Genomic DNA, 25,121 nt, shown 5'->3' with positions numbered 1-25,121 from the left:
TATTACTACTGCAGACCCCTGGGAGGTGGATTGTGTGCCATGAAAAATATTTCATCACTTCAAAAAATACATCATGCATAAATATATAGCTGCCAGTGCATTTCCTAAGATTTGGTATTGGTAACCATAGCAACAGAGAGAGAAATCTGATAAAATTTGAACAGATTTATATACCTTGTACCAGGATATTGATGGAGAACTTCAAAAACAATACAAGTAGTTTTTACTTGTTTTATTATAGTCGTGACAAAACCACAGGTTGTTGATTGATGTAGAGTTTATCTCACAACCTACCTCTGCCAATCTGTGACCTTCTTTCTGTTTGACCTGTCTCTGTTCCTCTATGTCAAGTTTATTGCCTAGAATCAAGGTCACAGTTCCTTCTTCAACACCCTCCTGTCAGCAAATGAGAGAAATCAACAACAAAATTTAAATAATTTCCAAAGTATGATTAATTTGTTGAGTAGAGTAGGCTATTTTCAATGCTAAGTGCTTGTGAAAAGCAAGTGTTATTCATACTCCAACGAATGACTGCTGTTACAACAGAACCCAATGATGTGTTATACTACTATATAGTGATATGATGTACTTGGGGTATTTGCAGTACTGTTCCATTCTCTGCAGCCCTAACTTTCACAAATAAAGTGAATGAACGAGAAGCAGAAAACATAGCAAGTTTGTATAAATACCCCAAATATACATATACACTGGCAGTCATGATGCATTATGGAGTTCCCTTATGATAATCTAAGCAGTAAATTTATAGAAACATGTATGTGCATTCACAATACATTTTTGTACACCCAGCCATTTGTATAGAGTCAAAGTGATACAAGCTGACTATATATGTATTTGGGAATGGTTTTTGTTGGATATGTAAATGGTCCTTACAGTATTTTACTTACTAAAGCACATTTAACCACCATATGCAATTAACTAAACTCAAACCTGGTATTAATTAAGATATAACCATAAATGATCCGATGACATTATTTTTGATACATAACAAAAAACGTTCAGGTAACTCCCACTATGTAATGAATTCAACTCTTCTAACAATGCCAGAAGACAATCATTATGACAGATGATATCGAAGACATGCAATATGACATTAACATTATACTGGAATGTGGATAGTAAAAGGCTTATGAACTCATTTTGTACCACTTTAATTCAATCATTTACATACAGTAAATATACAACTGCAGGTTCACATGATTTCATGCACACCTGATCATTCTAATGTTTGCATACAGGTAACCATAAGCAACAATGTTTTAGGTACTTCACTACAGTAACTGTACCAGTGCAAATGCCAAATGAACATGTGTGCATGCATCGATATCACAAGTAATCACTGGTATTTAACAATCTAATGCTTCTGTACCTGAACACTAGCCATCCAATTCCTTACGCTGGTAAAACTACTTTCAGAAGTCACATCATATAGTATTAAAACACCATCAGCTTTACGAAAGTATTGTTTAGTAATACTACGGAATCTTTCCTGTCCTGCTGTGTCCCATAGTTGTAATGCTACCATTTTACGGTCAACTATCACATTTTTCACTTGAAAATCAACACCTACAAGAATAAAAATACAGCATTGATGTTTCAATGTCTAATAAAGTTGTTCTCATAAAACAATGCAATTTTCTCAAAGCTGAAAAATATTGATTACATGCAGATGTACATGTAATTTATTTGGTAAATGGAAAACTTAGCTTGCCAGTGATAATTATATGTATGTTTTTTATAAAACAAATACACAGTCCTTGCCATGGTAATGGCCATTGTGAGACTGGACTATAAACAACCATATATTATTGGAGTCATTTTGGGTGAATGGTTAGAGTGGCCGGCTAGGAATCTGCAGGTTGCAGGTTTGAGCCCTGTCGCCGCCCGTTTGTTTCTGAATGGCTAAAGTCCTTGGGCAAGATTTGAACCATGAATGTGCCTCAGTCAACCCAGCTGTACAATTGGGGACCTGGTAGGATAGAGGTTGCAATGTGAATGCTGTAATCCTATGCACTTATAGAGGCTGAATTGGACTGTATGCTCCCCAGGGAGTTGAGGAAGTAATGGGCCATTGTGCTGCTATAGATCCGTGCCAGGGGTAATAACTGTAAAGCGCTTTGAGCACAGAGTGGGAAAGTGCTAAAAATCAACATTTATTATTATTGGCAATAGTTGTAGTGTACAGCCCCTAACCACTTATTTGGCAATGGTTGCTTCAAAACAGAGAGTTATTTAAATTGACCATAATGCTGGAGTACAAGAATGGCAGAGTTCGATTAAATTACAAATTTTCAAGAAATAAAGAATACTGGTGTTTTGAATAACAATTGTGTCTACTCTGTGAATATTAGTTCATCGTCATACTTACCTATAGTTGCACTAAAGTTGGACTTGAATGAATCATTACAGAATCTGTGGATGAAACTACTTTTACCAACACCACTGTCACCAACAAATACCACTTTATACACTCTCTCTGGATGCTTAGGGAGTGGCTCTAGTATCTCCTATGACAAAAACATAAAAGTCATATCATCAGTACCCTCTAGGTACCTTATCATAATACATCATGCAAAATTTAATATTATAAATTAAATATACTACAAGACTTATCTGTGAACTGTTACAAATTGGTGAATAGTGCATGCGACCATGCATCATATGCAGGATACTAAATTTTGCAGCCATTTTCATAAGAACTACATAACCATGAAAGAACACTGGGTTAGAAAAATAGTTTTACTGAACATTTTTTTGCCCTAGACACCAATTGTTGACCCCAATCCCCCCCCCTACACCCCCCCCCCCCCCCCCCCCCCGAGACTAAATCAAAGCATATGAACACTGTACTATACATACACTATTTTGTAACAGTTCATCAAGTTAAGTTGCAGGCAAATTTACTACAAATTTACCTTATCAAAATTATGATACAAATATTCATAAATAAATCCCACATTAAATTTGAAATAATAATAATATTAAGAATTGAGAGAAAGACATAGTATTGTGATATAACAATGACATAATCATAATAATAATATTGACAATCATAAATGTAACATAACAAGGCAATAACAGGTTGACATGCAATGCATGCATTACAATATAAGTTTATGAAACTATTGATAAAATACAGGAGATCAACTACCAACACTCTTTGAGGATTATAATGTCATTTACTATTAAATATGACAATATTGGGATAACTTTTGGAGTGATTGTTTTCACTTTCTGGTGATGACATCAGTACACACAAGTGTACATTTCACATTGTATTGATCATATATCATGTACTGATCAACACATAAAGAATGTACTAGTATGTTGTAAATGAATGAAATACAGATATTACTAAATTTCATATGGTATGGCAGACTTATTTTTTCATCGATTTGTTTTTCTTTGTCTTTTATTTTGTGAAGTGCACTTTTATGGATACATGGCACTATAGAAATATGTTTCATCATTTATATATACATCATGTACTGATCAACACAAACCAAAGTATGTCGGAAATGAACAAACTGCAGACAATAGTGGATTGACGTGGGAAGGCTTCATTATAATATATTGATGGCACACATGGGTTGAAATGATATATCATATTTAATTCATGGATGATGGACATACAAATAATTATTCTATTATCATGCACTTTATCCAAACTTTTAGCACTATTAATGAAAACAAAAGTTGCTTGAATCTTAATTATAGTTTCAGACAGCTTATTCAAACTTTGATACTTTTGTCTAATTATCAAATATAATCAAGTCTAGATCTGCTGGGGAAAATATTTCTTATAGTGTCATGCTTCCAAACTTTGATGGCATGTCAAAAGATAGATTTAAAGACCTCTACTTTCTAAGACATGCAGTTTAGTAGAGATGATTAATAATATTAGTATTATTAGATTGTAAAGGATTTTGGAGTAACTTCTCAAATAGAAAGTATGAAACTATGATGTCAACAAGGCAGCCGATGCAGGTAAAAGACAGTGTTTACTTATAGATAATACTGGGTTAAAAGTGAAGAAGAAATATTACTCTGTTCATATAGAACAGCTTCCAGGAAACTTTCGGAAATTCTATTCCACTTTGGAAAGGTATCTTTTTTTGATTGATAAAGGGTTAATAGATATGCTGCTCACTGTAGACATATCAAATCATGACATAAACTTGCATTTGACACTTTCATTTTCAAGATTAACCCATGTAAAAAGTTGCCATTTGGCCAAAAAATTGCCCAATTTTTTGGTATTTGCCAAAATATTTGCCAATATTTTGAAACTTCCCAAAATATTGGCCAATATTTTGAGACTTCCCAAAATATTGGCCAATATTTTGTGAGTTTGCCAATATATTGGCCAATATATTTTCAGCTCTCAAATAAACTGCCAAATATATTTTTCCTAAATGAATGTATTTGGTCAATATATTGGTTTCATTTAAACAATTTTACCATTTTGTCCCCACAGTTACAAAATTGTTTTAGTCGAGGTATGTAAAGGTACTTAAAATGTTAAACTGAGACCATGAACTGAGAGTCTCAGTTGCCAAAAAATAGCCATCTGAGACTAGTCTCAGTTTGCCAGTCTCAAATGACAAAAAAAAAACTTCCATGGTTAGAGTGTTTAATATGTTCTTAGGATTTCGATACTTGTTTGTGTTTGAATTGTAATCAATGTTGCCTTCCATACATATCTTTTGTTATTCTGTGTATATGGTGTCAACTCTTTCTTTTGTGTAGTTATCATGTGATCTGTATGTGTAGTTTACTAAGCCTTTGTTTTGTTTCTAGCATGGATGTATTCATAGACCCTTATGATGTATTAGGGATGCATCTATGTTACTTGTAATGTTTGTTGTCATTACAATCTTTGGTAAATTTTCAGTCTCAATAGTATACATGTAGTGTGACATCATGAATTTTTGTGAACTGAAACTATTCTCAGATAGACTTTTTTTTAATCTGGGACTGAAGTTCATGGCAAACCGAGACTGGTCTCGGATGGCTATTTTTGGCAAACTGAGACTCAGTTCATGGTCTCAGCATGTCACACCCAGTCCCTCCAGGTGGGTGGATCGAGGGACTGTGTCTCAGTTTAATGTTTTACATGTAGGTACTTTTTGTACCATTACATACCTCTTTATTCATTTTATTTTAAACTCATTACTTAATTGCAGTTTTACTTTTCAAACACAACTAATAGCTCCCTTTCAAAGCCAGGCACTGCACTGTTGTGTGTTTTTAATCCCAGTAAAGCTTGAGACTTGACATTTTTTACAGCTCATTTTAAAAGATAGCCACTAGGCCAATGGGTTTATGTTCAAGATGGCCACAAGCTTATGCTCCATGTTCAACTACAACGGCTTGCTGTATGTGGACCATCTTGTGTGAATAGTTTAAATCTTAAAGGTATCTTAGACATGCAGACATGTTTACAAAACTAATTTATTTGAATGTTGACAGTTTCTTCTAATAATGTACAGAGTTTATACACATTGTGATTGTGACGTCCTATATGCAATATCTCTGGATAAATTCTCAGGATTGGGGTTGGAGAACTACTAAACATTTTGCATCGGAACTTAGGGAAGCTTGGTTTGCCTGTGATCAGTGATAGTGGTAACATTTACCTGTTACCAGTGAATATCACTTTGATGACAAAAAATTTTCATTTGTCCTTAAAACTGAGAGGACTTATTTTGATTCTGATGGCCAATTGAAAGATGAATATTTTGACCATGTATCTGGTACTATGAGGAAACATTTAGTCAACATCACAAAAATATTGGCAATTTGCTGAAATCTACTGACAATCTGAATAGCTGTTGGTGAATGGTAAACTAAATAACTATCGATTTGCTTGGAAAAATCATGGAAGTATAACCCACTACCTGGGATATCCCTAAACTCTTGTTCTTTGTTGAAATGTATCAACATGACAAAAGAGTGACAGTCACCCTTGTATTCAGATTGTAGCAATGTTTGTATGTACTTTACTTTTGCACTCACAATGATAACACAACATTGTAACGGTCACCTTGCAGCTTGGCTTCAATACAAGTATGTTCTGTCACAGACAAGGAACACATGTGCTGCATGTCTGTGGTTCGATCTGTGTGTCACAAACCGTACCCCTTTCTACCTCAAGTTGTCTTGGCCAGTAGATGTTGTCTCTTTTGCATGATCATATAAATGTATCTGTAAGTGAAGCAAGTCACGTCATTTCTGACATATTTAATATTTCATGGGTGCACCATTGAAATTTTTTCTTACTCAGATATGTGTATAGGGCTGAAAAGTATATTTAACAGCTATAGTTACCGGACATTCCCTAAATGTTGTTTTCAAATCAATTAAAAAAATTGTGCATTTTGTCACGGACAAGAAACACTCTGTGCTGAATGCTTTGTTAACAAATGGCATGAATGTTACATTTGGAAATAATTAGCACACTGTCATTGGGTATAAAACATGGCCAACGTAATACAAAATATGTAAATAGTATGCAAATGAGCATTTTCCAAATATGATTTAACGACCTGACAGTGTTACGTAATCATGATAAAATATCCTGAGATTATCACAGTCTACATGTCATAATCTGCAAAAGCAGCATACTAGTGCTTGATCGAAAACCGTCGCGTCATGTTCTAGTCTTCAAATGCTTAGATGGCAATGTTACCATCGTATGGCACGTCAATGGAAAGAAGGAAAACTTGCCCTAGTGGAAATGTCACTTTGATACAGAGTGGAAGTGAAAGTTCCGAGATTGTGGTAAGTGTAGCTCTATCATTTTGGAAAGTTGATTTCTGTTGTTGTGAATGTTATTGTCAATAGAAATTTTACATCCATCCTTGGAGTAATTAATTACTCAAAGATACATCTATGCTGACCAAAGATGATTTGCAACAGAATGGTTGATTTTCAAGTGAAGATGGTAATTTTATGGTAACATGTCATTGTCCAAATCGTGTGAACAGTAAGCATTCTACTGTGGAGTGGCCTTGCATTTCATTTGTTTTCTCAAAGTGTTGAACTACTCACAGACAACTAAGAAGTTAGTTGTGTAGCAGTCTTTGTTGTTTGCTTTAGAGGTGCTTCCTTATCAAACCTTCAATTACTCTGGGAAGGATGTGACCCCAACCCATTTTTACCGGTAAAAACTGAAACTTCTAGCGTAGGCAGTGGATCACCTTTGTCCATAAAATATATGCTAGACCCCTCAGGCTATTTTTCTCACTATGATGGCTACCAAAGGTTGCCAGTAAGGGCTAGCCCGAAGTGTCTAGGAAAAGTTGAAAAGTTAGAGCTAATTTCTATTTTGAGTAATGTATGATAATCTATTCAATAACCCATGACCTCTAGGATATGTACATTAATATACATGTCTTGATTACAATGTTTGTGTTCTTACTGAGGATTACATCTTAGTGTTTGTCTAGCAACCGTTTTGCAATTCTATGCATATCTTTTCTTATTCTGTGTATATGGTGTGAACTGTTTCTTTTGTCTGTGCTTTGTGAAGTATGATTCATATCACTACTAGTGATGTGATATTTTGTGACCCCTAGCTGTACCGTCTGTGGTTGCATTTTAGCCCACATAGTGTATTCAAACTGGTGATACCTCTTATACTTAGTTTCAAATTGATTTCTCACAAAAAGGCAACTAAAGCTTGGAACATTTCCCTTGAAGCATATCAAGAGAAAGGTTCTTGTATCTGAATGCCTTTTTCAGTTATTCAGTCTATACGATGGGATGGAATGTCTATCTAGGTTCTATGCTCAGTCATGATGGTATATAATCTCACTACTGTATGGTAATTGTGAGTTTGATGAGTGTGTAGACATTGTCATTCACACATTTTGGTTGATCCATTGTGGTTATTTTTACCTCAGACCACTAAAGCCACTGTTCTCTGTATTACTAGCTGTCAACTACCTTCTCTGATCAGCTGTTATTTATATCATCAAAGTGTGGAGATGACTTTAGCTAGACCTCAGGCTTTCGCCCTTGATTGTGTCCCACCTATCAGAAACACATTGTTGAGAAGAAAACCTTACTGCAAAAAATTTTCAATTAACATAATGAGAATGCAGATTTTTTTCCAAAAAGCCTTCAATAATCATAATATTTCATATGGATATAATTGGAGCCATTTATAAATTGTATGTTTGTACCAATCCAAAGCATCTCACAGGGTTGAATGAAAATGTATTCTTTGCCTCAGTAATCAGTAATAACATCTGTGTTATTTTGTGATGAAATCTATAAACTTTTCATTGACATGCACAAACAATTTGTACATGATACATGACCTGTGTGTTTCTCGAAGCACAGAAAAAATGCTGAAAACAAGACCCAGAAGCTAGTGCTCTGTACAGCAGTTTGAATTTCCCGCATTTGCATAGATTAGCCATAATCCTCTTTATATAGGGCAGTTGTGTCTATATTCAGTTACGTAATGCAAGTTTTAATGCAAGCTCTTTTCTTTGTTTTTCAGGTGTAATGACTGCCTTATGGAGGGTGAATGGATTGTGACAGTATATGATGAACTATGTGTGGGAAAGATCATAAAAACTAACTGGAAAAATGCTTTAGTACATTTTTTGGAAAAAAACTGGTGTTTATGATTTGTGGGGTGAAAGGTAATTCTGTTTGGGAGGGAAATTTCAAAATAGAAACTTTGTCTTGGGAAGGGGCTGAGATAAAGATAAATTTATGAAGTAAAAGTTAGATGTTTCAATATTACATTTATGCATCATGGTCTTTTTTCAACAGGTGTATGTGTGTGCCATTTCTCATTGTTAACTCTTCACCATGGTTACAAAAAGAACTGTAGTTCTTGAGAATGTAGCAAGAATTGTTGTGCTTTGTATCAAACACTTTTTCTTTTTATATTCCATATGGTATGTAAAATTGCTGAGTATTTGGGCTTGTCAGTATACCTTATATATATGTGATGGTCATTGTTATTGTTACAAGAAAGTTCAATAGGTCAGTCACAAACACTCATTCGATTGATCTGCTCAGAGCAATGAAGTTTTGCAACCCCCCCCCCCCCCCCCCACCAAAAAAATAAATAAATAAATAAATAAATATTAATGTCAAAGCAAGAGTTCATGGTGGAAATTTTGTTGAGGAAGCTTCCAACACTGCAGCAACTAGGAAGTGGGGAACATAGAATTTTGGATAGTAAATAAACAAGAAAGGATTACTTTCAGCTGTATTTCCCATCTACGATAGCTCTCCCAATATTGTCACTGTTATTATACTAGTTTGAAAGTGGTCATTTCTTTTGTCCTGGTCCATAATGTGTAACCTAGCACAGCAACTAGGCTCATTTAAAATTAATGTTCAAATCATGTTGCTAGACATACTTGCATACATTATAAAATGTTTTTCTTCACTTTTCTATGAATTCTCGATATTATCTTTGCAATGTATGCAATCATTTGGCTGTTACTATGGGCATGGTCTTGTTGCTGAATGTTTACTCACTTGCCTACCTGAAGATGTTGTTATTTGACCAAAATATACTGCCATCTGGTTGTTGTTAAGGGCGTGGTAATGGTTGCTAGGGCCAATTGTGTCAAAATATTTTAAGAAAATCTGCAGAATAACACTTTTAGAAACATCTCACCAAGTTTCAGTCTCACTGACCATGTACTTTTTGAGATATAAATTTTTGACCAAAATTCACATTTGCAACTACTTTGCATATAACTGACAATATAATTTGCATCATCATGTCTTTTGAATCATCATGTCATGAACAAATCTGAATTTACTAGCCTTCAAAACCAAATTTCAGGCCAATCTACCCAGTCTTTTTTGGAGTTTAAATATTTTTACCAAAAATCCCATTTTTTTTTACCCAAAATCACATTTCTGATGCAATCATTTTCATTTGAACAGTTTCCCAACTGGACACCAGAAGTAACATGACCACCAAATAGCAAAGCAATCGGTCCCAGCGGTTTTTGACTTTAAGTTGTTTACACACACACACACACACACACACACACACACACACACACACACACACAGAAAGACAGACAGACTGACAGACAGTTTGCCATGCTTATAGCACTATTGAACCTTATCAGTTCAGTTGTGCTAAAAAGGAACCAATATATTGGCCAATATATTGGCAGACTCCAAAAATATTGGCCAATTTATTGGTAAACTCACAAAATATTGGCCAATATTTTGGAAAGTCTCAAAATATTGGCCAGTATTTTGGGAAGTCTCAAAATATTGGCCAATATTTTGGCAAATACCAAGAAATTGGGCAATTTTTTGGCCAAATAGCAACTTTTTACATGGGTTAATTTTGAAAATGAAAGTGTCAAATGCAAGTTTATGTCATGATTTGATATGTCTACAGTGAGCAGCATATCTATTAACCCTTTATCAATCAAAAAAAGATACCTTTCCAAAGTGGAATAGAATTTCCGAAAGTTTTCCGGAAGCTGTTATATCTAATTCAGTTAACCTTGACTATCTAGTTAGATTGGATACATGTATCTTTGTTCCCCTGTTCTCTATACTTGTAAATCTTTGTGGCTAAAATAACTAATAATCCATCAGTATGTGTTTAAAGAGGTTGATTTGAGATTCTAAGGGGTTTTTCATGCAAACACAGAAACATTTAATAATCATTACATTACCATGTGACTGTATGTTGCACTGGTAATGGGTGAAGATTGCTTTTTTTTTAGGTATAAATATAAAGGGAAGATTATTATATAGTCTTGTAACAAGACCATTGATCTGAATTTGGAAGGTTTCCAAACAATAGCCAAATATGACAGTATCACTGATATGCAGTAATTTTTCATTTACTCCTTATTTTCCACATAAAGTGTTCTCTATCACCCTCCGCCCTCCACTCCCCCATTCTATGTAACTCTATTCCTAATAGTGAGAGCATGGAAGTACCACTTCCATGGTGAGAGTAAGATCTAACTTTTCATTCTTAATACTTTGTATGTGTCAAAGAACTACTTGGACTTGGTTGTCATGGTAATAGGATACAGGACAATTCTGCTCTATCCATCATCTCTCATTATCATCTAGGATATGAGAAGATGAGGAAGTAGGAAAATAGAAGGGCAGGGGGGAAGTAGGAGGAGGGTGTGTTTTGATGTTAGTAGTTAAACTCACATGTGAAGTAACTGATGAATCAGTAGTAGCATGGCATCCTACCGGTTCTCCACGTGGTGATGTAGGTGACGTTATACTACTAGTAGTTGACATCAGACTGTCTTCTGAATCTCCAGATAATATTGTTGCTGTACCATTCCTGGTGAAATCAAACAGTTTATATATATAGTTTTAGTGAATGAGAACATAAATGTGTGTCACATTGCACAGAGAATATACAACTGTAGACCGACTGATCAGCCATTGTGGGCATGGCCTAATCTCCCTTTCCCCTGGGCAGGCTGATAAGCTCGGACCGATGACATCATTACAGTCTACATACAACTGTAGACAAAGATCCACATCTGCAATGACGGCACAATTCAGTACAATGCTTAACTTACATTTCTCCATTCAATTGGTTGTATAATTCTAAGTACGTTGGACTGCTAATTCACAAACTCACTAAATTCAGAACTGTGCAAACATTCACAAAGACAATGTACATTAAAGGACAAGGGTCTGAACCAGACAAAATAGTCATACAAAATGATATAGACATATTTATTCTTATCTTCATCAAATATGTGAAAATAGTGTTTATACTGTACACAGGAAGTTATATTTGCTGAGAAAAATGATATTGCTACTGTTTTCAATGTATGGTTCACATGAAGAAAAAAAGCTGAGAGAGAGAGAGAGAGAGAGAGAGAGAGAGAGAGAGAGAGAGAGACACAGAAGACAGACACAAGTCAGTCAGACTGACAGACAGACTGACAGACAGACAGACAGAGTGTCTCAGCACACAATTAACACAGATTAGGAGAGTGACAGACATTCAGAGAGAACACGAGAAAAAACAGTCTCAGATTGAGTTAAGAGTAAAGACAACTTACTTAAGTATTTGTTTCCTCTTCAGTTCATCTGTTTGACCTAACCTATCTACTTGATTACTACTACTGCTGTCATAATTTCCCACTGACTGGCCAAGTTGAAGTTCATCTATTCTACTAGCACTGATTTCTGATTCCATAATACCATTCACCATATCACCATTCTCTTTCATTTTCTGAATATAATAATCATCGTCATCAACCTCTATATCATCTTCTAAAACTACACCATCAAACTCCTCCTCCTCCTCCTCATCCCCTAGCTCCCCATCCATTTCCATCTCCCCATCTACTTCCTCTTCCCCCGCTGTCTGCGACTGTACTTCCCTTGATTTCGCTTTTCTAAATCAAATGACAGAGAAAGTATCTTTCAGTATAAACTCAGTTGTTCACTATTCAAATTTTATATCTCAAGTTTTTTTCGGCATTAAACTTTAGAGTTGACTTACTGAAAGCAAAAACAGAAACGTTTCTATAAATTTGCCAAGAATTGAAATTGTTAGTTTGCTATTAATTGTTGTCGTTTAATTAGTCTAGTTTCTATATGTGCACGTTACGATAACTATGATCCTTTCCACTTACGTATAGTCAAAGTTACCAAGACAATGTTAACCTGGCTAAACCACCTACTGGGCCAGGGGTAAACAGTGCATGCCAGTAGAAATCCATCAAAAACTGACAAGCAGTTGTAATGGGTTACTTCCTTCACGCAATAATATGTCTTACGGAACTCTACCTCCAGCCTGAAACTAAATCACGTGGGGATGAGATGACATCATCATGTTTATATGAATGCTGTTGGGGGTGAGCACAGATTACTGTGCTAGCTAGAGTAAGGACTTGGACTATACTTGAGTGGAGATGATCATAGTAATCATAACATACATATAGGAATTAGACTATAGTTTAATAAGCTCACAGCATGAGACGATTGCTTTCATATTAGAGGCATACATATTAATTTCTGTCATGTTTATATCATTTAAGCTATCTTGTATACCACATAACACCTAAGTAAAGCAATTTTACTGTGTGCTACAATTGTTTCAGTCTAGAGGCTATCCATTGACGATGAATCTCTTTCAATGTCAAGGGAAATCCATCTTTTAGAACAATTTTCTGTGTTGAATTATAAATGAACCACCAAGAGCTGTGTTTATATCCGTTTCATGGAATTGAAGTGTTAAATGTAAACCTATGACGTTATTGTGTCCACACATGACTTAAGTTACTTTCAACGTGTAGGACATACTAAGGTTGGATGTCAACAAACATGAGTCAATTACAAATGTCTGTCAATGTCTGATAGATTACTACTGACATACACTTATGTTAACTTCTCTGCATGATGTCTAGCTTAGATTTGGATCTAAAAATTTGGATTTTGCAAGCTGTTGGTAATGATTGCTTGATTCAAGAGCCATATGGCATCACTAGATATTTCTACTCTACAAATCTTTCTACTGTTCATATCAAGTGTACAAGATACTGTAACAATTTGATTATAATCAAACTTAATATCAATGCTATTAATGAATTTTAAACAGTGGAATTGCTTCACTTGGGTGTTAAGGGTTGTAATTCTTAATAGTAGGCTCACAATACATTAAATATTAAAATCAAAGTAATCTCTTTAAAATTAAACCAAGAAAAATATTTAGTTTTCTCTTTTGATTACATGTATTAAACCAACACAAGGTGAGACTATCTGATTCTGCCAACTTTCATATAGTTTTTAACATTTTCTCACTGGACTATCCTTATCAAACTTAGTAGCAATTATAATACAAAATACTTTTCTTGGTGTTAATCAGAGTGTTCCACACATCAAAATAAAATAATCCAAAATCAACACACTTGGACCTAAACTGAACTTAAATTGAAAAAGTCAATTCAAAGCAAGTGATACTACAGGTTGCATACACACTTCAAAATCTCAAATGTGAAAAACAAACCAAAACAAGCTTCAAACGTGTAAGGTGATTTCTACAGCAATAGATAAAGGCTAAAGCATGCACACTGGTGTTGCAGACAAGACTTTCTGTTTGACCACCCTTTTGAAATCATTTAACAAGAATACATTATGAATTTCAAAATAACAGACTCAATCATCTAATTACTTTGGCAGATTGTGGAGGAAGACTGTACACTTTGTGATAATTAAAATTTTTAAAACTTGGCATGCATACACAACTTATGTGTTCGAATTTTTCTGACATATAGTATCAATTGAACAGCGCCCTCAGACATATTAGTTTACGTCATGAATTTCATAGTTAGTTAATTTTTGCTCAGGATTATGTTTGTTAAATAACAGGTAGAAGGAGAAACAGAAAGTCTTTTTATGCCACACCATAGGTCACTAAAAACTATGAGTGGTGTTATTATCAAATGCCACACAGTGGTTTGTTAACTAGTGATAAAAATAAAGAAAACTTTATGACAAAAATTTCAAATTCCCAAATAATCCTTGTTCATTTACCACGTCCTAGCCATAAAAAATAAAACAAACTAGGTAGATTCAGTGAATATTCAAAAATGTACATTTAAGTCACAGCAAATCAATGCAGGGGTGAAAGGTGAAAGTTTAAGGGTGAATGTTAGACCAATTTGTGTGTCAAAGGTCATGAGAGGTGGATGTAACAATGGGTATGATAAAACACACACACACTATGCAAATTTTGATGATCTGAATACAGATCAACACAAAGACTAGGAGGTACAAGTTGTTTGATGTACTAACAATTTCTTTGATTTATTAGATCAAAGCAAAGTTTAGAGATCAAAGAAATACCATCAGTAGAATCAACTAGTTGAACTCACACGGTTGTCTAACAGTGTCAATAAATAGTAAACACATACATACATACACACACAAGATACAGCTGGTAGGGTTGGCCAGGCATTTGTCTTTTACGCCATCAGAAAACACATTGTTCTGATAACAAACAATTATAATCACTGGAAATTTTTGTCATCATTTACTCATCTTTGGTTAGAATTAATGATGAAATTCAAGACAATTAGATAATCGGTTTTGTAAACTTTTATTTCACACTTTACATTATTTGAGTGAGTGTATCCTGGTGTTTGTGAGTGGTATATGCCTGTAGAGATTGTGTGTTCAAAAATCAGTTCTGTTGTACGTATTAACAGTATCACTGATAGAAAATGGCACCAATCAGCATATAGTTTTTCTCTTCTGAATACTTAGGATTATTTCTCATCAAATTAGGTTTGTTTGACAAGAACAGAGATGATACAAAATCCTGTTTTTTTAATAATCACCTGAGACAATGCCACATGGCAATGGTGTCATGGTTAATAGATACGTATTATGCAAATTGACTTAGTTGGTGTTCTCCAATATCAAATCTTGAAAAATATGTCTGTGTTTGTTTGTAACAGGTTCACTGCATGAAATGTAAAAAATGCAATATAGCCGTATTCAAATTTGTTGTATTTGCCATTATCAAGTTTTGTTTTGCTGGAAGGCAAAGGATGGTAAAAGGCAAACATCAGCTGGTCAAATAATTATTGGACAGAGAGAAAATAAAAAGAATAACAGTGGAAACACAAAATATAAATCCTCACTGTGCATACTGGTGTGACTCATGTAACTATATATTGATAAACATACAGAATAACATTTCCTCCAATCTGTATTATAACTGATAACATATCAACATTTTCACATCAACACATATGAATAGAATATATTCAAAATTTACAACAATTGGAGCAACACTGAATGTTTACTTTGTTTTTTAAATGTGAAATTTGATATCATATCAAAATAGAAAGTCATGTAATAAATTTATTATTAAGATTTAATTCATCATATATCCACTTTCTGTAACATTTGGTTCATTGACAGTATAGTGTAGTCGTCAGTGGTGTTTTGTATTATCACTCTGTCTCATACAGGTGAAAGAGATGAAACAAACACTAGATTCATCTTTCACCATCAAATTTCTCACCACTTTAGTCAAAGTTTATATTTGTAACAGAATTAGAGGAAATGTCACAGCCATGATATTTTTTTTCCATAAACAAATTAATTGATACTTCACCTTTTTGGTGGTGTGGGACTGAAATAGTTGGACATGATAGAGCCCTGCTTGGTCAATGTACCCTTTTTGGGAGAAGACTTGGACTCACCTTTGGTTGCCTGTAGAGAGGACACACACATACAACAAACAATTTTAAGTAAAACACAGAAAACTGTCTTGGAAAGAGGGTGGGGTATTCTATTCATGCAGGGAAGGGGCTGCATGCATTTGTTGAGGGATGGAAATTTTGTACTTGAAGTGAACTGCGAAAGGATCTGGTAGGAGCTTTTCCCCTGGAGAGAATTATCTTTAGAAGGACTCAGTTAGTAAGGGTATATGGAATCCTTGGTTTACCTATTATTGCCATTTCACATCTAAAAACATCAACAGTTCACATATGTTCTGCATGTTCAACACTTTCATAAGTTTTTCTTTCTTTTTTCAATCAAAAAGTATTTCAAATTCTTTTCTTTTTGAGAATTTTCATCCTGTCCATTAGATTACCCGACAATAAGTAATCTATGATCAGGAAAGGATTTAATATATTCCCCTCATGATTCTAAAGTAAAGGAATCAGAAAATGAAATATATCTGTTCTAAAAGTTTTCATAACTTTTACTTTTTTCAAATATGTTAATACAAACTGGATATCAAACCATGCTAAGACGTCTATTGTGTATGTAATTCTGGAGAACTTAAACTGAAAATCTTGAAGATGTGAAATGACTTGCTGAAAACTGTGAGGTATACTCTGTATATATGCACAAATAATGTTTTTACTTCACCATGGTTAATCTAACATCATTTTCTTTGCATTTCTTTTACACCACAACTCTCTGTGTTGAACTTGAACTGGTATCACTTCACTGATATTCTATCAAGTATTTTGAAATTTGGATCAAAAGTTTATTTGATTTTTTTATTATCAAACAAATGTTTTTTAAACCACTGAATTTTCACTGGAAAGGGTTGCATATTCACACAAAAACTTTTCTAAGAAAACATCAGATACAAAATCAGTGTCTGTTACCTTTGGATTTTAGCAAGTCAACACAAGGAATTGTGGGTAATTTCAAGATTGTGGTGCAGGTAATCTCTAGGAACAAGAGATTAAATGTGAAATGGTTGTTATCAACACTCTACAATATGGTTGCTAATGGCAACCTTGGTTTGTTTAGGTGTTATTACTTTACTACACTACAAACTATCATTCTATAAATCTATGTACATCATGCCCAAGTAACCACATATTGATAATAAAAAGTTAGTTTCTTACAAGTGAAAACTCCTGTAAATACCATCAAAGACATCATTAATTTTTGAAAATAAAACAGAAAAAAGAAACTAATTCACTGATTTCACACAATGAACACATCACATCTCAGGACTCACTATGAAGAGTGTCTCTAGGATAAAACTTACCACTTTAAACATGCATTTAAAATGGCCATATGGATGAGGATTGGGTACTTTAAATACTTTGAACATAAATTTGATTATGCCATCCTACTTGAAAAATCAATGTAAAACAACACTGACAAAGTCTGTGTTTACAACTCAAAACATTTTTTTTTTTTTAAAAAGCTAAAATATGTATAAATCACTTAGGTACGTACATAACAAGACTTTACACTTTTTTGTAGTTTATTGAGTTACAAACAAGGACTTGGCATGTGTTGCTTCACACTGGATTTTTCAAGTCGGAAGCCATGATCAAATTATTTAATAAATTATACTTTTTAGGTTAGTTGCCCAAATGTCATGTGACCTAGATGGGGTGTTTTATAAGATTACATGACTTGGAATTGTTATCATATTATAACTCAGAAAGTTTGTACATGGTAATTAATAACTACATATAAATAGGAATATTATACAAGACATACAATATGAAGTATTTTTAATGTTGCAGCTTTACATAACAAAGTACAGTTACACAAAGTTACAGCAACAGTCAAAGTGCAAACATGTACTACAGACAGACAGACAGACAGGCATACATACATACATACATACATACATACATACATACATACATACATACATACATACATACATACATACAGACAGACAGACAGACAGACAGAAAAGATAGAAGTTATCAACTGGAATTAACAGCACAGTTCACACAATAAGTTGTTCAAGACAACATACTGTAAATTGTCAATTTGTTTTTCAATGTCTTAATCACATCCCTATACTTTGTTTATATACTATAGGTCAATCTGTATACAAAGACTGAAGTGTGCAGTCGAAAATTTTAGGTAAAATTTGAGTTTGGAACAAAAGTTAAATTCAGTACTATAATATAAATGTTCTTTCTTCTGAAGGTATATGTTTCTAATTATCTCTGAATAAGAATTGCTATATTTTGATATTCTTCATAGTGTTGAAGAATAACAGAATTGAGGGAAACACAAACAAATCATAATTTTTTTTTATCTTAGCTTGTGACCAAACAATACAACTAAACATTAAAACTGTGCATTGATTTCAAGATTAAGACAGCTGACAGAATAACGAGAAGTTAGCTATCAAAGTGCTGAGCTAGCTGAAATGGACAAGAATGACAAGAAGAGGACATGTGATATCACATGGGTATCACATGACCACATATGACATCACATCGCTATCACATATCACATGGTTTCACATGACATGTGGCATCACAATTATCACCCAACATCACATTATCATCAATTGATTCAGCACAGAACAATAAATGGTTGCCATATGACTACAAATAATATCACATGACTATCACATGATTGTACATACAATATCACATGGCTACATATGACATCACATTTATTTCATAACTACACATCACATGATCATCTGAACACATTACATCACACTGTTGTCACATGACTACAAATAATGCCACATGGTGATCAAATGACTGCACACACACACACACACACGATATCACATGGTTATCACATGACTGAAGGACATGATGAGGAGTAAAAACAACAGTAAGAGAGAAGATAGAGTCATGGTACTACCTCAGAGAGTTCATCTTGTAGACTGAAATTCTCCTACGAGGATGAACAGTTTTTAATAACAGATATAGGTACCAAAAATACACCAGCAATGTCAAGAAAGAAAGGCAATAAAATCAAAGCATTAGTAACTTAATTAACAAACTATACATACACAGATCTAAGTTTACTGCCATGGCTACTACATGCTTTACTATTCTGTCTTCATGTCTGAACGCTATCAATTGCATACTGCCCTCTACAGTTGCTATAAGTACATCTGCTGTCTACATTTTAAATCTACTGCATAACATTCAATCAATGACTACTAGCCACTACAAATTTTACATTAACCCTGGTATTTGCTTCATTTATTAAAACTAATTACAGCAAACACTACCACCACACAAACAATATTTACATAAACTACATAAAAAATTTGTTCAACAACCGCTTGATAACTATCGTAGTTTAATCAACTAATATTTACTGATCTAAAATATCAAAAATATGGATTACTTTGTTAATTATATATGCACATTTTACATATCATATCTATATTACTGATTACAATTCATTTCCCCAATTAAAGAATAAATAATTTGTCTTTATACAGAAATCATGCTTAATATTTTTTGGGTACATTTTATACTTTAAGATGTATTCACAACGTTATAATTTATATTCACTGCTCAGTTTATATTATAAAGCAATGGAATGTATACATGTACCAGTATACCAAATTTTGCATATCATTATCAATACTTTTATTTTAATTAGCTAACATCAATATCAGCCAAGTAAGCCAAATTATGATCAAGCAAATAACTGATGCTCTGAACTTTAAAGCAGTTAGTACCAAAGCCTATAGAATGCATGACTACTCAGAATAAATTAACAAAATTATGAGCACACTTCTAAAGCATAGCAAACCTCATGCAATTAATAGCTGCACAAGTTTATTTACAGTGAATTTCAAAATACTGTGCAGTTTTTCAGTTTGATACAACCACGCAGAAACCAATAAGAAATTTAACATGCTACACTTTAAGATAGCAAGATTGAATGAGTACAGTTTCTTGTTACATTTTGTCTTAAGTGAAATGAACTACACATGCCACCATGCAGACATCAAATGAACACAACAAAGGACATTTTATGTGCCCTTCATCGGATGTTTGATACTAAGAAAAACATTGGCACCCAAATGTCTGCATGGAGTTGCAACATATTTAAATGGTTTTAATACTCTGTTTTGACTAAATGTAGCAAAAAATGTGATCTTGCTATTGAAGTTTGGCATATGCATGCAGTTTCTTGTTGGTTTCTGAGTGATTTCATCAAACAGTAATGCAACATGGTCTTGTGAAATTCACTGCACATATTCACACACGTAACAACAACTAGATGATTCTTTTTTACAACACCAAACTGTACATCATGCAAATTACTAACAACAACAACAACAACAACAACAACAACTTTACTGCCAAATCATTAACAAAATCTTAACAAAATCCAATCAGACACCAAAAGCTATAATGTAGAAAATAAAAATACGTCTTTTAAGCTGCAAATTTGTCTCAGACTAGTGTATTTTAAATTTATCTAAAGTTATCAAACTTGACCAGAAATAAAACAAATCCAGCAACACAAATAACATAGCACACTGAGTATTTCCTATATACAAACTATGACATGAACATCAACACCATGCCACTTACATTTGAACAATATTATAGTTACAAATACAGTTTAACATTACTGTAATACAAAAACACAATGCATGCATTAATTGCTTATATCATAATTACTGCAGCCTACATGCATTACAATACACCTAGAAAGAATGAAGATGTCACCTGCATGGCCTGTAATGGCTAGAGAGTGAAGAATAGATAGAAAGAAATACATGGAAGTGTTATGAAAAACATAAGAAAAGCAAGAATTATTAAAGCAAGATTGACTTGACTGATTTCCAATACCCTTCTATTCCCCATCCCCTTTATGTTAATTCAAAACCAATCCAAACCCCTAACCATCCCTTTCTACCCTCCCCACCCATATCATTTCATATAAGGACAGGTTCAAGGTCAACTTGCAACTGTCATGCTTTTTTTCGAATCGAGAATGCAAGTTTAACAATGACATTAATTACCATCTCCATCCCCATTCAGTCCATCAAATCTGACCCTACCCTACCCAACCCAACCCATCAAATCTGACCCTACCCGACCCCACCCTACCCCAACCACCACCATACCCTACTTTAATTAGGATGTGTATCTTCATAAATACTCATGTTGACAATACTAATAAATTGTTAAATTGATATTCAGGGATTAGTTAGCTCACCATGCAGTGGACATTAATTTTATTTAACAAATGAAATAGTGCAGGTGTGACAGCAGAGAAACTTTGCATATACCTCCAATATGGAAGTATCAAAGTGATGCACTGAATAGTACAAATGCATTCAATTTGTATTTATAGATGTGTGTGTCATTTTACTATTTTTACTTCATGCTACTTACAACACAATATTCTCTGTAGTACATTAATCTAACATTTCAGTGTCTTTATGTGTTAGTGTTACACTACAGACTGGAGATTTGTTGTTGTGGGTGTCCCAAACTGCCAAATCTTTCAGTCTAGCATTATATTAGAGTACTTTCAGGGTTAAAACTTAACATAACATCTGTGCTATGTAGGTTTTTACTACTTTGGAAAGCAAGCTATCGACAAACTGAGGATACACGCAAACTGAAACTATTGTTGTTGCATGCGATAGAATTACACAAGTTGGTGATAGCGGTGTCTTGGTTATGTACATATCATCACCTTGTAACCAAGATAGTGTAAACACTGAATGACACCGAGTGGGCCATTACTTAAGAAAAACTTGTTACCAGAGACATCACACTACTGTGAGGAAAATTATATCAACTTGCCATCAGAGATGTTACCCTACTGTGAGTGTAATCACATAAACGTCCATTGATAGTATATATCAACATGTTGCAAAAACAATAGTTTTAGTTTGTATCCGTCTTTCAGTTCAACTTGCTGATAGCTTGATTTCCATAGTAATACATGCTTTATATTACTCTGTATAAGGTGTTCAAGATATGGTCTGGAGCTCTACAAATTATTCAAAGTGATCTTTTACAAAAGAAAGAAATAATCAGAAAGGTGTCTATGGTGTTAAGACAATAAGTTATGAAGGATTAAATCTCATAAAGTGCCATGTATGTACATGTACAATATACAATATCAAACATTCATCATGCAAATGTATGCAAATCACATGAGAGAACAGTCCAATCACAAACCCCAACTGTGGCTTATCAGCCAATCAAAATGTCTGACTTTTATAACAGTACATTATGCAAATCCAAGAAAATTTGCATAGCATACTTCTTGAAATAATCAAGCCAGATTCAGTGGTAAGTTATTTATGGTAAACGAAGAGGAACGGACAGATTAGTAATTAGGTACAGAAATTTGGTGTCATTCAACAGATGCAAGAGTGACTTACTTGTCTTGCCGCATCATGCATATCTTTTTCATCTCGTAACTTCTTATTCATATCTCTGAAGAGCAGATGTAAATAAGCATGCATATGGAAATGAATACGTTAGACTCTACAAACCATACATACATGCAACATACCATTTAAGTGTAAGAACAGTGATTTTGCTAAACCCTGTACCAGAGGAAGGAAATTTTGTCACTTTATGGTTCATTTCAGGTACTAATTTTCTTAAAGTTTGTATACGTTAAAGACTAACATTAACATCTATAAATATCTTTACCAACACAAATTAACTTTCAATTGACAGTAGTTCTCTTTTAATACCAAATGTGTTTTTAAGAGCCAAGTTTTATAACCTTGTACGAACTAGAGAGGTAAAATTTTGAAGACACAAAAGTTAAAGGAATGCAATGTAAATATAACCTTCTTTTTACTTTAAATAGTTCTCTAATTCATGACATTTGAACTTCCTACGACAGATAATCATAAGGTTACTGAACTTCTACAAGTAAAAATTTTGCACTTGAGAAAAGCAGTAACAAACCATTATATCAACCTATGGCAATATATTAGCTATATGTGCTATAAGTTACCTGTGTAAGTCAAGCTGATGAACATTTTTGGTTGTTCTATTAGCTACTGTAAACTTTTGTGGACTGAGGACATTCTATCTCAACAAGTTTTTATTGATATAACTTAACCCTATATTCTTACAATACTAGCCATTATCATGGCTCCATAATAATACTACTATTATAGTAATATGTTCTTATTCCCTTCGGCCAAGTACAAGATTGGGATGAAGTATCAACACAACATAACGACTTGATCAAGTACCCTTCCAATATCAACTTTTAGCTCATATTCAATTTTGTATTTGTTTTACCATATAAAACTCTTAATATCTGCCTATGATAATCAATCTCACACAATCATTTTCCTAAATGCATCGTCCATATAGTTGACAACAAGGTTTACAGTTTCAAACACTAACCTCACCATTGTCCATATAGTTGACAATGTTATCCTGAATTCAGCACTAACCTCAGCATTGTCCATATAGTTGACAATGTAATCCTGAATTCAGCACTAACCTCAGCATTGTCCATATAGTTGACAATTGTAATCCTGAATTCAGCACTAACCTCAACATTGTCCATATAGTTGACAATGTAATCGTGAATTCAGCACTAACCTCAGCATTGTCCAAATAGTTGACAATGTAATCCTGAATTCAGCACTAACCTTACCATTGTCCATATAGCTGACAATGTAATCCTGAATTCAGCACTAACCTTAGCATTGTCCAAATAGTTGACAATGTCATCCTGAATTCAGCACTAACCTCAGCATTGTCCATATAGTTGACAATGTTATCCTGAATTCAGCACTAACCTCAGCATTGTCCATATAGTTGACAATGTAGTCCTGAATTCAGCACTAACCTCAACATTGTCCATATAGTTGACAATGTTATCCTGAATTCAGCGCTAACCTCAACATTGTCCATATATAGTTGACAATGTTATCCTGAATTCAGCACTAACCTCAGCATTGTCCATATAGTTGACAATGTAATCCTGAATTCAGCACTAACCTCAGCATTGTCCATATAGTTGACAATGTTATCCTGAATTCAGCACTAACCTCAGCATTGTCCATATAGTTGACAATGTAATCCTGAATTCAGCACTAACCTCAGCATTGTCCATATAGTTGACAATGTAGTCCTGAATTCAGCACTAACCTCAGCACTGTCCATATAGTTGACAATGTAGTCCTGAATTCAGCACTAACCTCACCATTGTCCATATAGTTGACAATGTTATCCTGAATTCAGCACTAACCTCAGCATTGTCCATATAGTTGACAATGTAGTCCTGAATTCAGCACTAACCTCAGCATTGTCCATATAGTTGACAATGTAGTCCTGAATTCAGCACTAACCTCACCATTGTCCATATAGTTGACAATGTTATCCTGAATTCAGCACTAACCTCAGCATTGTCCATATAGTTGACAATGTAATCCTGAATTCAGCACTAACCTTAGCAAATCTAACTGTTTTACCAGACTTTCTCTTTCTTGAGCTATACCCTCTGTGACTCTCAAAGCTGCCCTGAAAGACACAAGAAAAGAATTGAAAATCATAATTAATATCCATAGTAGACATAGTTACATATGGTTGTCATGGTTGGTCACTATAGTTAAACATGGTCAGGACATATGAGAAACAAGTCATTGAGAATGACATAGTCCCCGCTATAATTGTGTTTTAAGGAATTATCACTACTCTGATCATGCAACAACATTTGTGAACCTAAAACAAACAGACTTAGATATGTTGTGTGTGCTTGTTGGACATGGAATATGCCTCCAACAATAAAGGATTGGTTGGGTATGGGGGATCATATCACGATGAAAATGGAGTCTGAGTTATGGCTTTGGACATGGAAAATTCACAAACAAAATGGCTGCCAGG

At 34.1% G+C, this 25,121-nt stretch overlaps 1 protein-coding gene across 5 annotated transcripts in view; it reads right to left on the bottom strand.

The window, feature by feature from the left end:
- LOC144433856 (EF-hand calcium-binding domain-containing protein 4B-like) overlaps positions 1-25,121 on the bottom strand; it is a 97,875-nt gene that overhangs the window by 4,243 nt on the left and 68,511 nt on the right. For 3 of the 5 annotated variants that reach the window (XM_078122237.1, XM_078122238.1, XM_078122241.1), the window contains 10 exons: positions 24,687-24,758; positions 22,643-22,697; positions 20,967-20,984; positions 19,129-19,161; positions 16,142-16,239; positions 12,072-12,410; positions 11,197-11,335; positions 2,387-2,525; positions 1,388-1,584; positions 295-396 (listed from right to left, as the gene is read on the bottom strand). In XM_078122237.1, coding sequence (XP_077978363.1) covers positions 295-396; positions 1,388-1,584; positions 2,387-2,525; positions 11,197-11,335; positions 12,072-12,410; positions 16,142-16,239; positions 19,129-19,161; positions 20,967-20,984; positions 22,643-22,697; positions 24,687-24,758 — 1,192 coding nt within the window. The remainder of the gene's footprint in view (positions 1-294; positions 397-1,387; positions 1,585-2,386; positions 2,526-11,196; positions 11,336-12,071; positions 12,411-16,141; positions 16,240-19,128; positions 19,162-20,966; positions 20,985-22,642; positions 22,698-24,686; positions 24,759-25,121) is intronic. The other 2 variants (XM_078122239.1, XM_078122240.1) reach the window with 2 other exon arrangements.

The sequence above is a fragment of the Glandiceps talaboti genome, chromosome 4 (assembly GCF_964340395.1).
Source record: "Glandiceps talaboti chromosome 4, keGlaTala1.1, whole genome shotgun sequence".
NCBI lineage: Eukaryota > Metazoa > Hemichordata > Enteropneusta > Spengelidae > Glandiceps > Glandiceps talaboti.
This window is presented reverse-complemented; position numbering and strand designations above follow the sequence as displayed.